The 14,142-nt window shown below is 37.5% G+C and overlaps 1 protein-coding gene across 1 annotated transcript in view; it reads right to left on the bottom strand.

Moving 5' to 3' along the window:
• Window positions 1–3,271: 3,271 nt before the first annotated feature.
• The window catches only part of LOC139733663 (spliceosome-associated protein CWC27 homolog), a 51,046-nt gene continuing 40,175 nt past the window's right edge, over window positions 3,272–14,142 (bottom strand). The window contains exon 11 of the mRNA XM_071644477.1: window positions 3,272–3,425. Within this exon, the coding sequence (XP_071500578.1) occupies window positions 3,272–3,425 (154 nt within the window). The remainder of the gene's footprint in view (window positions 3,426–14,142) is intronic.

Raw genomic sequence — 14,142 nt, 5'->3', positions numbered from 1 at the left:
GAAAGAACACTTATAATAATATGTCTTTCTCTACCATGTTTCCTTCCTACATTTTTTTTTTGGTCATTCTTTCCATGCCTTTTCCCCTCCATTTTAGAGGTATTGATTACAATTGGGAGCAGTGATTAACAAAATGTTCAAGTTATCACATTTGATGCATATGTGTAGGTCATTTGTGTCACAAAACATCCTACCATATGAAAATTTTTCAATAAATTCTAAAATATAGGAAGAAATCATTATTTTTCTCACGAAACCATCAAACTGTAGACGGTTTTTAATAGTATAGAAACAATTTCATTATAACTATTGTTCACATTACGTATATTTAACAATACTTGTCATTGATTATAATGATCAAAATTTCAACGTTGGTTGTTTCTGTCTCTAACTCACATTTTAGGACTATTTTGAAGCACTAAAGCGGGTTTTTGTTTCATCTGCAAATGGCGAATGATGCCTTTAACTTTGCAAGTTAAAAAATGGTGAAAATCTCTTCTTTTTTTTTCGTGTTGGATTTCTCTGTTTGTGTTTCCTCGTAAACTGGAAATAAAATGCAAAAGTAAATAGAAACGAAAGTCCACTGTACTGAGTGAGACCTTGAAAGTTGAATGGACTAATCCATGAGGTACTTCAGAATGTTTTGTTTTTTTTCCCTCTCTCTCTCTCTCTTCCTTTTCTTATCGCCTTCTGACTAGTCACACTTTCCACAATGTACTCGGTGATCAGTCTTGCATGAAGTGGCGGAAGGACGCCACATTTGACTCCAAAATGTCACACGGCTCGGCGGGGCTGAGGGTTGCCCTCATCCTGTTTCCAAGGCCACCATCTGGCAGACATTGGAGTTAACATTGATACCTACATTCAAAGGGGGGGAGGGGGGAGAGGGGAGTGGGACCATTTGCTTTCATTTCTTTAAAGTGTACAGTACTGGATGAGGTAAGGATTTAGGTGTATAACATTATTTTGGTGAGATAATGAGAAACCTCTTATGAAAAATGAAAGAGCAAGTAACTTCAAGAAGGATTCAACGTTTATTTAATGAAAATTGGCCTTGAAATGGCTGAGATATCCAAAAGAGCAATCCTAATAAAATTGACAAGCCACAACTTTTATTAGGATCTCTTCTTTTTTACCTTGTTTTTAGATATCTCAGTCATTTCAAAACCGATTTTTATCAAATAAACTTTTGATTCCCCTTAGAATTGTATGCTCTCTAACATTTGATAGCGTGGTTTCTAAATATCTTGCAAAATGTTACAAGCTGAATCTTCACCTCAACCAGTACTGTACAGTCCCTTCAAGTGACCCTACATGACAGAGAGAAAAGGGGAAAGAAATAGTTACATAAGGATTGCATGTTTGATATACTGTCTATATTCATTCTAATACATATAATATCAATGTGTATGCCAATTGGAACTATTTTGTTGAAATAATTTATTGAATTTTTATCCTACAAAAAGGGTTGATTATTGCTTCAATTTGTTGTTGTATAGATATCTAATGAATATCATGTCCTGTTTGAAATGTCTTATCCCCGTTTATGCTGCAGAAATAAAATGCCTCTGAATTGGTCCTGTAATCATCACTGTCATGCTATTAAACGCAATGCTCAGTTTTACCCAAGTTCATATTGTTAAACCGGCTCTGTGATAAATGGGTACAATGCTCTATACATGTATGTATGCATGTATGTATGTATGTATGTATGTATGTATGTATGTATGTATCTATTTATCTATCTATCTATCTATCTATCTATCTAGCCATCTATCTACTTACCTATCTATATTATTATTTTTTCGCCATGTACATACAGTATATACATATGTACACTTTGTATATATATATATATATATATATATATATATATATATATATATATACAATGTATATATATATGGTTATTTCATGAGGAAATAAAATATTATAGTGAGGAAAGGAGGTGAAATTGTGAGGCAAGAAATGTTGCATTTATCATTCTTCTTTTTTTTTTTCTCGCTCTCTCACGTGACCTCTCAGGGAGGGTAATTTGTCTTCTCCTCCTTTACTGAGTCCAGGAAAACAAAGCTCACCCTATCAACTTTCAAGGTCGCATCATACAATGTATCTGTAAGACTCACCTGTTAATGTCATTAGTACCAGCATCTGTGATTTCATGTTCTCTGCTGGTACTCGTATCATGAAAGTACGAATATACAGGATTCATATGTTTATCCTTTTCTTGGTGTAAGGGAATAAACACACAGTTTCACCCCAAGTTTCACCCCAACAAAAAGTGTCCTACATAATATATTAATGTTATTTTGTTTTACTACCTACATAGAGCAGGGTTTCCAGTAAATTCCTGTAATATGTTAACATGTGGTTGGTACACTTCATCTCATACTGTGTGGGATTTTGTATTCACTTGAGGATGAAAAGAATTTACAACAGGTTCACTTCATCCCACACACTTCATGGAATCTTATAATTCACTGTATGATGAAAAAGTAATGTCGCATGTTTGAAACATTTTCTCTGAAAAAAAAAAATTGTCCTTAGAAATGAAGTTTGAGAGCACGGAAAGGTTTTGAACCAGTCCATACATAACCAATTTTTGCAGAGATTAACCTGCAAAATTTGGTTGCATCGCTGATGCCTTTCCTCTTTTTTCCCCCCATTTTTGCAGCTAACAAAGAAGGAAATAACAGAGTAAAGAAACATGAAATGGAATACCACTCTGCAGAGACAAAATATTTCCTTGCATGCATAGTTTTGCTAACTGTGCGGTACAGAAATGCATGATGTCATCCACACCAGGTAGCCACATCTGAGATTTTTGACAGGTGTACGAACTTGCGACCGTGAAATAACAATATTCAAAGTTGCAAAAGGGTAGATGGCTGGAATGCCTTAAAAGAATATTTTTTCCCCCTAGCAGCTCCACAACAGTCATTTGACTCTTTCTAGAGGCTAAACAAGCCACTGGACAACAGGACAGAGAGGAGAGATTCTCTTCCCTGTCTCATGAAACGCCTGTTTGGAATAGTCATCATGACTGGAGGAGATGCTGGTCACCATCGAGGCGTCAGTTTCTGCGCAGCGAGACAGAGAGGACATGCCACAAGGTCTTCATTCTTTTATCCCTCGTTTGTCTTCTGCATCTCTTGATGACCTCCCTCCCTTCTCTTCCTCCTCTTCCTTCCAAAGCAAGCCGCCTTCCATTCAACTGTCTTCCGTTGCCATGGACACCAGACTCCGGACCCCTCTTCTTCCCCTTGCTCCCTCACCTCCTCTCTTTGATCTTCTTCTTGCTGTCCTCCCGCCGCCGCTTGTTCATCGGGTTGCGGGGGTCGTAGATGGCAAATGTGTCTGCGTCTCTCACGTTGGCATCCTTTACCTTGGTCTCATGGTTTTCAAACTGCAGACTGTGGGTCATCCTGCACAAAGAAAAGAAAGAAGAGGATGAGGAAAAAGAAGTGGATTATACACCACAAATAATTAAAAGTGACTAGACAGCACTGTTATTGCAGAGAATGCACAAAGTATTAAAGGACAAAAAAAAGTCTTCTGTCATTGAGCGGAAGAAGGGGGGGGGGGGAAGAAGTGATCTTGTCTACTTTTTTCCCAGTGAAATATGCACTACAAGTACCAATGCCCCCTTCGATGAATTCCTAATACATTTGTACTTTTCAATGTGGATGCTTTATTTTAGATTTTTTGTTGTATATCACAAAGCAAGAGAATGTGATGCTGTTTATAATCCAAAAACAATCTGAACTCTCAATCAGTCCGGCACAAACATTTGCTCAGTGGAAAAGGGGGAGGGGGATAGCAGCAAACAAAAGACTACTTTACAACCATAAATTATTGTATACATGAAATTTTCCTGCATCTCGTGAGGAGCCAAGATTCACAACATTGAAATGTTTGCGAAAGTTCTTGTCTACACTACTATGCATTGACTGCCAGTGGCAATTTGCAAAAATTTCATGCTGCGAAAGTCAAAAAGACTGTTGGCTCCAATTTGTGAATATTTCATGCAGCCAATATTCTGGTTTTATGGTATAGAGATCGTGCTTTACATGATTTGAGGCATGACATCATTGTGATGTACTTTCCTTTGCCAGGATGACTTTGTCCTTGAATGGCAAAAACAAACTTCAGACAGCATGAAATACACTTTATTTTGCAATGCCCACTTTATCTAAGCTTTCAATTACATTCTCATCAACTTCCCATCTTTTTTCTTTTTCTACAGTGCAGGAAATCTCAGTTCTCTTAGACATGATCTTTGAAAAGTCAAGTGTGTCTAAATCCATTGATGGTATATATGTCAAGCGCAAGGAATAGTGCCTCAGATGAAGAGTATGTTTGAAGTTTATGGTGCATGTGTCGGAGATTGTTGCGGAACGATCTCATTTCGAAAGTAAACGCGATGGGAACGCTTCCTTCCACAGGACGGAGTGGCGCAGCGCTCGCTGCGACTCCTGTCCCGACCCGGCTTCCTCTCAGAGCCTGCTGAACAAACTTGGAGAGGGCAATTAAAGTGTCATTAGTGGGTTGCGTTCACATCGGGGGTGCATGGCCGAGCGATAACTGCAGACAAACTCGGTTAACCCTGAACTACATACGGTTCATGCCTAGTCAGAATAAGGATCAATATGGTTTTAGCATTTGGTATGTGCATGGGGTTATATCTGAACAGGTTGTTGATGTGTTAGCTTGCACTTCAAAGTGTCATGTGATTGGGTGATAAGAATAAAAAGCAGCAAACATCCTAGTGCAAACTTAACTTTTTCCTCTGTATGTAGTATTCTCCTGTATATGAAAGTGTTTTTTGATGTCACCAGAAAAGACAAAAGTATCAGAGTAATGCCTACTTTCTGTTATGTATGCTACTTTAACAATAGAGAATCTAATGAAGTGATTTGCTTCCTAACAGAGCTTTCACAATCTAGTGTAAGAAGGCTAATGGCCATTAGCCAGATCCTGCATACCTGGCAAATTAGTTTTGGGAGTCTGACTGAATTGCATCCCCCCCCCCCCAAAAAAAAAAAAAAAAAAAAAAAAAAATCCAGCCAAAAGATATAACTGCTGCAAGGAAATGGACTTGGTCTCTTTAATTGTCTTTGTGTTTTTTGCTTGTCTGTGTGTAAGAAAAATGAATTTTGACATAATGTCCAACCATAACCACTTGAAATACTGCAATACATACACATTTAAAGCAAGCCTCTCACTTCCATGAAAAGGAAAAGTTCTTTGCTGGATTACAATCAATGATACAATATTTTAGCTGAATGGCCCTTGCACAGTTGATTTCTAATTTCCATTGTAAGCAATGCTATGAAAGAATGCAGCACATGACTTAAGTAGTCATCACATTAATGGTTTGGTGCTTTCCCCACTTACACAAGAAAAGTCAAGAGCACAACATTTTTAGGTGCTGGTAGATTTACAAATTATTGCAATTGTTAAGGCACTTTTTGCCAGCATTATATGACCACATTGTAAGTTGTGGAAATGAAAAATTGATGTGCCATATTTTTAGGTGGCACACTGTTTGACTGCATTAAGTGCAATAATTCAAAGACATTGTTCAACAATACTTTTTGTTTTGAATATCTTTTACTGCATGGTTGATACATTACAGGTATTTCTGATATTTTTTGTAATTAACACCTTAAAAGAAAATGCAGACGAAATATGTGAGCGACAGAATTTACTATGCTCAGTATGTCCCACAGACAAAAATTAGTGTTGGTATTTAAACCAATTTAGATGTAGTTAACTGCAGTGTATCATAGGCATGGTGAAATTTGTTCACAAAAAATGTAATTTTCAACTTTTGTATGCATGAATGTTTCTTCATTCATCTACATTGAATAATATAGACCTCAGTGTAAAAATATTTCTACATGTACTGGGAGAGACACAAGCTTTGGTTTCACCTACATGAGACCAAACACCCAACAGTGTGGTACTTCCTTTAACTCCCCCCCCCCCCAAAAAAAAAAAAAAATAAAAAAATAAAAATGACAAGACTGTATCAAGATGTCACGGATCTCATTCTGATAAGAGGGTGTGTTCACACCAAACCACTCTCCATAACTGGTAGAAAGGTTGCAGCAGAGACGAGGAAGGTCAAAGAAGTGGCTCACAATTTAAGGAACACGAATGAACACGACCATGAACGCATCTTGCAGACGACTCCAGTCGGCCCCAAGAAAGTCACTTTCTGATGCCCTCCTCTCCTCTACCAGTTCTACATATTATGCCCTCTGTGTGACATATTGGACAGACCACAGACCAAGGAAAACACACACTCCACTCGTCTGTCATGACTCTTCCTCTTCTATTAACCCTTAATGTGTTTTGAGTGCTGGTTGGCACAAAAACCCCCACAGCATTGTACACAAGAGCTGTCAAAAAAGTTCCTGGCATGGAAAGGGTTTACCACATTTGAGTTTGAAATAGGATCAGTGTTGTACTGCTGCAGCGAAGAGAGTAGAGGTCCTTGCAGATCTTGTTTTTTTTTTTTTTTTTTTTTTTTTTTTTGGGGGGGGGGGGTCATTCCCATACACCCATCGCTACTTACAAGATATGGATTTTACTCTTACTGAAATTTGAAGGGTCTTGCTACAAAGGGCCACTATTGTCAAACAAACCAAAAATAATGAGTTTCAGTTTACATGTGTATGACAAGACAGAAGATTGCTGGGTGCAAGGCAACAACACTGTATACGCTGATAGTAAAATATATGTGCTGATTATGACGTAAATAGCCTTCTCCAAAATCAAAAATTTGTTCAGCGGATTATGTTTACTAACTGGTAGCATTAATTATAGAAATTTTGTTAAAGTTTTTTCTGGTATCATTGAAGCAAGTCTTCAGTAGAACCAGCATGCTGGCACAATGCACAATGAAATGCTTGTGTCAAATGTCTAGCTGCAAATGTTTCAGCTCTTAGACTACACAAACACGGAATCTACAATATTTTCTTGTAATCTTCAACAACAACAAAACAAACCAAGACAAAAGAGAAAAGAGTGTGTTATTGCCCTTGCAAACACACAGTGCCTACTTTGTGAACTTTATATGTAATACATAATACTTTCAATAATTATTATGCAATACAGTGTTTCTGTTGTATAAAAACATAGGTAACATGTGCCATTAAAAGCTTTGTCTTTAATGAAACTTTGTACGTACAAAAGATGAGAAAGAAACATGGGGAAAATTAAAGGTGTGCATTATGACACAATCAATGAATATGCAAGAGATGCTTGTATGAGATATGGCAACCACCAACTCTCCCCCCCCCCAAAAAAAAACGAAAAGAAAAAAGATTGCACTATGTATCAAAGGTGAGATGAATTGTGTGCCAAGGACAATCCATATCCTGCCGTTTCATGACAACAGTCTGTCACGACCACTTCCAGTCCCACACATACAAACACATGTGTGGTAGATGATTGAGACCATGTGTTCACACTGGCCAGCTTCATTAAGTGTCTCCCATCCCGGTAAAAATATTTCCCACCTGATTTCCTATCCGCATGATCAACCTTTTGTAGGCCCTGAAAAGTGTCGAACTGTTTTATCTACTATGGATATGAATTAACTAATACAAATAGATACTACCTCATGCATTCTTCATCTTTAAAAAAAAAAATAAATTGTAGAAAATGAATATTCACATACAATATAATTGAGAATATCAACCTTAGAGCATTAAATATGTGCAGATTCTATGAAAGTACAATTAGGCAATGGGGGTGGGGGAGGAGTGATATTTGTCATTAAGCTAATAATGTGAACTATCAGGTGACACAGATGCACGTCACAAGACTGACACCCACGAGTCATACAGCCCATGAGTCATAAAGCCCACATTATACAGTTCATGAGTCATACAGTCCATGAGTTCGACACTAAGCAAACAAGGCCCACGAGACTGACACATTAAGCCCCGTGCTGTATCTGTCAAACTCGTGGGATGTTTTTACCTAGTGTCAAACTCATGGGCCTTATCTACATGTACCTAGTGTCGAACTCATGGGCCATATGACTTGTGGGCTGTATGACTCATGGAACTTTTTTCAATGTTAAACTAATGGGCTGTCTGACTCGTGGATATCGGTCTCATGGGATGACCCCTGTGACACTGCCATAAAATCGCCCATATTCCATTTCTCATGAGATGTGGTGGTACAATGTGCAAAGTCTATGGAGCTTTCAGAATCTCAGTGGGCAAAGGGTTAATGTTTGCCACAAAACCATCACATTACCCCAATTTCATTTCCTTGACCCCGGTATCACGGACTTCCGTCAGGGGAGACAAACCATCACATACCCCCTTGCATAATCCTGTGTACAATGAAAACTTTCACTTACTTGAAACACAGTTCTGACCACATAATGTAGTCTGGACTCGAGTCAGAGATTTAAAAAAATATATATTTTTGTACAGTTACTTGTTTCTGCTTTGCCTGTAATATAAATAACCATACAGGCCTTTGTTCAAACTCCCTGGGACAATTTCTTCCTTCCTCGGCACAACCATACCCAACAGAACAAATAAATCAGTCGTTCCATTTGTGGAAACACATAACCCTAATGACATTGTCAGACAAGGCTTCAATAAGCCTGCTCAAATAAGCAAATGTGTCCTGAGTAGGAAATAGCATTAAGGTGAGCAGACAGATGTATTATTATTGTGATTATTGCCTCTTTTTTTTTTTTTTTAGTTCTCACTTTTTTGGATTTGCGGTTGTACAACTCGAGACATGGGTCAGTGAACTTTTGACCACCAAATGTAAACTCTGCTCTCGTTTTTTAATTGAGTTTTCACAGCTACTCACACATCTGGTTTTCATAGGAAAGGTTGCTTGACCATAGATACACAATACCATTATGAGTATTTTACCTGCATGCATACAGCATATAAATCACAGTTGTGTGTGTGTATGTGTGTGTGTGCGTTCGTTTGTCATTGTTTGAAACTGACAGAAATAATCAAGACTAAGCCCTATTCTTCAAACGATGGCGCATTGTGACAGGGCCGTTATTTGAGGCAGGAACAATGATGAAAAATTGCTGCTTGCGTGAATGCACTTTAATCAACAAAATACATTGCCTTTTTTGGTAGAGGCACAATTACGGAAGGCAATACGTTTTTAGATTGGCACGGATAAGGATGTAGAACTATTGCAAGTGTTAATGACCTTTGATTTATGTCACCTATTGGAAATGTCGTAATTAAAGTAGACAGGCTGAAGAATGGCTAACTGAATGGTTACAGAATTACTGGTTTCGTTATAAATGTGTAAGCGTTGTGACAAGGGCAGTCTAGTTAAATTGGATCTGTCAATAAAGTTATTTACCTCTGGGTTCCACAAAAGCTCCATGATCTCATAAACTAGTATAGGAAAGTTCTTGGTTTGTTTTGTTTTCTGTTGAAACAAAAATTCTTTTTGAGTCATGGCAACAAAGAAAATATTTGACGTCAAGTGGTCAGCAGCTTCTTAATATCTATAAAAAAAAAAGAATAAAAAGTAGCCTAAAATCAGTATAGATGAAGCTGAGATATGCAGGGTCAAACTTAAAGGCTAATGTCATATGCTTGTTTGCTCTGTCTTTTTTTTTACTCTATATTTTTCTCCACTTGAACTTGTACTTTCAGTAATAGAGCTGTTAATTGATAACACCCCAGCAATAACCTAAACCCCGTGACATCACTCCCCATGTTTTCAACGCACTCTCGGAACTTGCGCGGTGTGACGCGTACTTGGGACAACTTAATCCCCCCACACGCCAAAATAGGACAGTTCGTCCACCTCTGGGATAGCCAATATGCCTCTTTCAATCCTGGCAATATTTTTTTGCGATTTGACTAAAAATAATGACTTTGCTGAAAGATCTCACGTGGCTGCTGAAATGGTGCTAATAGTGTGAAGGTCACATACTCTTTTCTGCCTGTCCCTTGAAAGTGCACATTACATTGCATATCTGCATTACATCAATTCCTGGCTGGTAATGAAGATTAGAACTTGCTGTTGTAAGACTTTTTTTTTTCACCCTCCTAAAAGTCAGCTGTTCTCATTTACTGTCAGTCTATGTAGCCAACCTCAGAAGGATGGACACCCTTGTTTGAGGGTCATTGGGTGAGGTCTGAAACAGAACATTTTCATTACAGCTTGAAGATCTAGTTCATGTATGACATACTAAGTATCATTGTTAACTGGCTGCGGTCAGAGATTGATGAACTTGTTTTGTAATCAGGCATCTAAAAGTGCTTTGAAGCATCAAAAAATATGAATTGAAATTTGCCATTGTGGTCACTTGCTCATAGACATCTACATGCTTCATTCGTGGGTATTTAAAAGTAATGTTAATCAAAACATGCAATCACATAAAACAAACACAGAAATCACATACACACATGCAAGACGTATTCCCTTTCTCCCTGCTGAACCTACAGGTAGTTTTACAAGCTATACAATACCAGTTGTTCACTGTGCCACTATTGAAAGGTCCAGTTTACCTTTGGGCGTAGTGATTTAAAATTTCTCAAGATTTCACATCTGATGTAGGTCTGTTGTATCACAAAACATCCTACCATATAACATTTTCACAATAAAGCCTAAAATTAATGGGGATATCAGTATTTTTCTTAATAAACCATAACTGTAGACGGTTTAGTCTGGAAACATTTTTAATATAACTATTGTTCACATTTTGTGTATTTAACAAAACTTCACATCGAAAATACAGATTCAAATTTTTACAGTGGTTGTTTCTATCCCTAATTCACATTTGAAAACTATTTTAAAGCGCTAATGCTGGGTTTTTGTTTCATCTGTAAATGGTAAGTTATGCCTTTAAACTGTCATCGCTACAAACACATGACCGATAACACAACCAAAAACCAAACATATTTACTGCAAAGACCTGTTGATGTCTGGCTCATTTTGGAAGTACCATCTCACAGCTGCATAAATACATAGCGCACAATGTTCTAAGCAGATACAATACCATAATACAGTAGGTGTTATCTGGTAAGAACTTTTTGTAGTCTTGCGGAAGACAACAGAAAAAAAAAATAAAGTGCTCAGACAATGAACTTTAATCTGCTTTACCCAATTTACAATGATGTACCATCAGTTTGTTTTTCAACAGAGCAACGACTTCAGTTGCAGGGGGGGGGGGGGGGGAGAAAGCACTTAAATATGTTGTCCACACTATTTAAGACAAAGCTTGGTATCTTCACTATACAGATGATACATTTCATTCAATGATTAATTTGATATCAAAACTGGGCATTAGCACAACCACTATGCTTAAACTAGTAGTAGATGGTGGTAATGCTATGAGAAACAATGAACAAATACTGACATGAGGGTATACTTTTGTCCACATTTGTATAAATTCATTATTATTCATGAAATATCAATAAGCTGGCTGATTATGATTTAAAGAAAGCATTTGCACAAAGATTACTTACCAACATTATACAGAAAAAGTTCTTTCTTTTCTTTTCTTTTTTTTAACAGGATTTCGATCCTTGAATATTGACCAACAGACCTTGTTTTTTTTTTCAATCTATTTCTACTGGTGTGTATATACTGATCGTATACAGTGTACATGCTACAGCACATCAGCATTAACTAGGTTTGCAAATTGACCCCCTTCTTGCTACACTTTTCTTGAGATCTGTTCATCGATGCTATCCCCTTGTTGGCCTGGACTGATTGATGGGTGAATACTTTCTTCCTCCAAGTCACTCGACAACTCATCTTTACCTTGCTTCCTCTCACCTTACCCCCCTCCCCCTCCTCTCTTCCTCCTCTCCAAACCTCATCGATTTGTTCCTCCAATACTTTTTTTTTTTAAAGCTTCTAAACTCTTAATAGTGCACATGCACAGGTGTTATTCTTTGATCACGTCATATCAAATCACATGCTATTTTTTTTTCTTACAGGTGTACGCTTTTTGTAGGCCTGATGCACATCCGCCGTGAGCCCATCTAATTCGCATGGTCCCAGTGACCAAAGGTTGCATTAAACTGACAGCCAAAATAACGAAATACAGATCATGCTAAAACTCTAGGAAGATGATTTGGTCAGTGCCAAACTGCTTTAATCAGCATGATAATTTCTAGCGAACTAGCTATGTGTGTGTGTGGCTGCCACGTATTTGCACATACATATCAGTCACAAAGAATATGTGATGTTTGGCATAGCAAATGAGAGTTGTCGGGCAAATACACTACATCATTACTTCATCTCTTTGCATATATTGTGTGATTTGACTGATGACACTATTTCTTGAAACATGTCATATTCTGAAATTCCATGATATTTTCAAGTCTCTGTCTGTTAATATTGTGAGAATTTCTCTGTTGTGGAAAATTGAATGTTGTGATTATGTGGATTTATTCTCTTAGTGAAGCAATCTTACTCAAACAAGAAATGGAGTTCCACTTTAATTACTGTGAGGCTTGTATGTTGTAAGAAGGCACTTGGCATTTTGTGCAGACTTGCATACAACTTGTACCTCTACGTGTCAGGAAGTGTGCTGAGTTTGTCAAAATTCCCAGATGCAAAAATGATTTATTGTCTAATTAGCCAGGTTACGTACATGAGAGTTGTTTTCTTCTAATGGTTTTAATTGGTCAAGGTTTCTGAGAATTAGTTCCAGGAGTGTCACCCACTCTCGTAAATTACTGTAAGAATGTCTGCAGGAATACAGATATTGTCTATAATTATTCAAGAATTGATTAACGATGCTCATATTCAAAGGCCTGGATCATGAGAGACATTGAGTTTCTGTTTAAGGCTTTGTAGCAACAAAAGGTCACAGGTAAACATCACTGTGTTTGTCATTTTAAACTGACATACCAATGCCAGTGTGAAGAGTTAGTCCTGCACGTGATCCTTAGCAGCTAGGAATTGTAAGATGACCCATTTCTTGCTGTCATGGTCTGTCATTACGAAATATCATCAGCATCATGATCATCATTATCCTTGTCATCCCAATATATATCATGGGCATAATCATTGTTACAAGTACTGTATACGCCATATATTTCACGAGTCTAAATTTTCGCGTATCGGGAATTCCCGACGATTTCGCGAGTGGTTAAATTCGCGATCGTGGAGTCCTGTACTGACCGGAGAAGTGTACATGCGTACATCACATTCACATCGGGATCAGAGTCAATATTTTCGCATGTCTTTAATTTCGCGAATAGCACCTGACTCGCGAAATTCGCGAAAATAAAAACCTCGCGAAATATTCGGCGTATACAGTAATCAATTTAATTCATTTTATATGGTTTATTATTAAAATCATATCACTGTCATGCGCTGTAAGTGCAATAATTTTGCTACAGTGTAGATTAATGATATACTGGATAAAAGAGGCTTTACACAAAGACACATAGAAACACAGACACACAGGCACGACACACACGCACACACACACACACACACAACCAGATACAGAGGTGATTACAGTGATAATCACTGGGTAAACAATTATACGAAGAAAGACATTATTTTCTCCCTGAGCAAAACTTTAATTTATCAATTGACACATAAAACAAGCAAACAAACAACAAATCATAATTCTTCCCCAAACCTATCTGTGCCAAGTATATTTGACACACAGACACACAGAAACACATTTCACACACATACATTCTCTCTCTCTCTTTCTCTCAAAAAGTTAATATCATATATCAAACTCATACTAGGCTGAAAAAAATAAAGGAATATATTTTGGTGAGATGAAAGGTTAGGATATATGCCAATGGGGAATCCATCTTTTCCACATGGAATCTTATGCTCTTGTCTGTTGGTTACCACGACACCATATTTTTAGACCTACCAATTGTGGCAGGGGTCAGGATTTTTTTTGGCAGAATATCTTGAAATACAAATCACACTTGGGACAAGCACTTCTGAAAGAGTGGCTTAGGCAAGCAAGATAAATGCAGTACTTGTTGTCATAACACTGGCTTATGGGGATAAATAAACTTAGCTTTTCTCATTCCTCAGTAGAATACATGCTATCACAAATCAGGCTTCACACATGGGAAAGCAAAAGCTAATCTGTTATCCCATTTGAACTACATTGTCATTTGCACGGCG

The sequence above is a fragment of the Diadema antillarum genome, unplaced genomic scaffold (assembly GCF_040938485.1).
Source record: "Diadema antillarum isolate AM-2024a unplaced genomic scaffold, OU_Dant_1.0 seq00000486_RagTag, whole genome shotgun sequence".
Lineage (NCBI taxonomy): Eukaryota > Metazoa > Echinodermata > Echinoidea > Diadematoida > Diadematidae > Diadema > Diadema antillarum.
The sequence above is the reverse complement of the archived record's forward strand: the minus strand, read 5'-3'. Positions and strand labels throughout refer to the sequence as shown.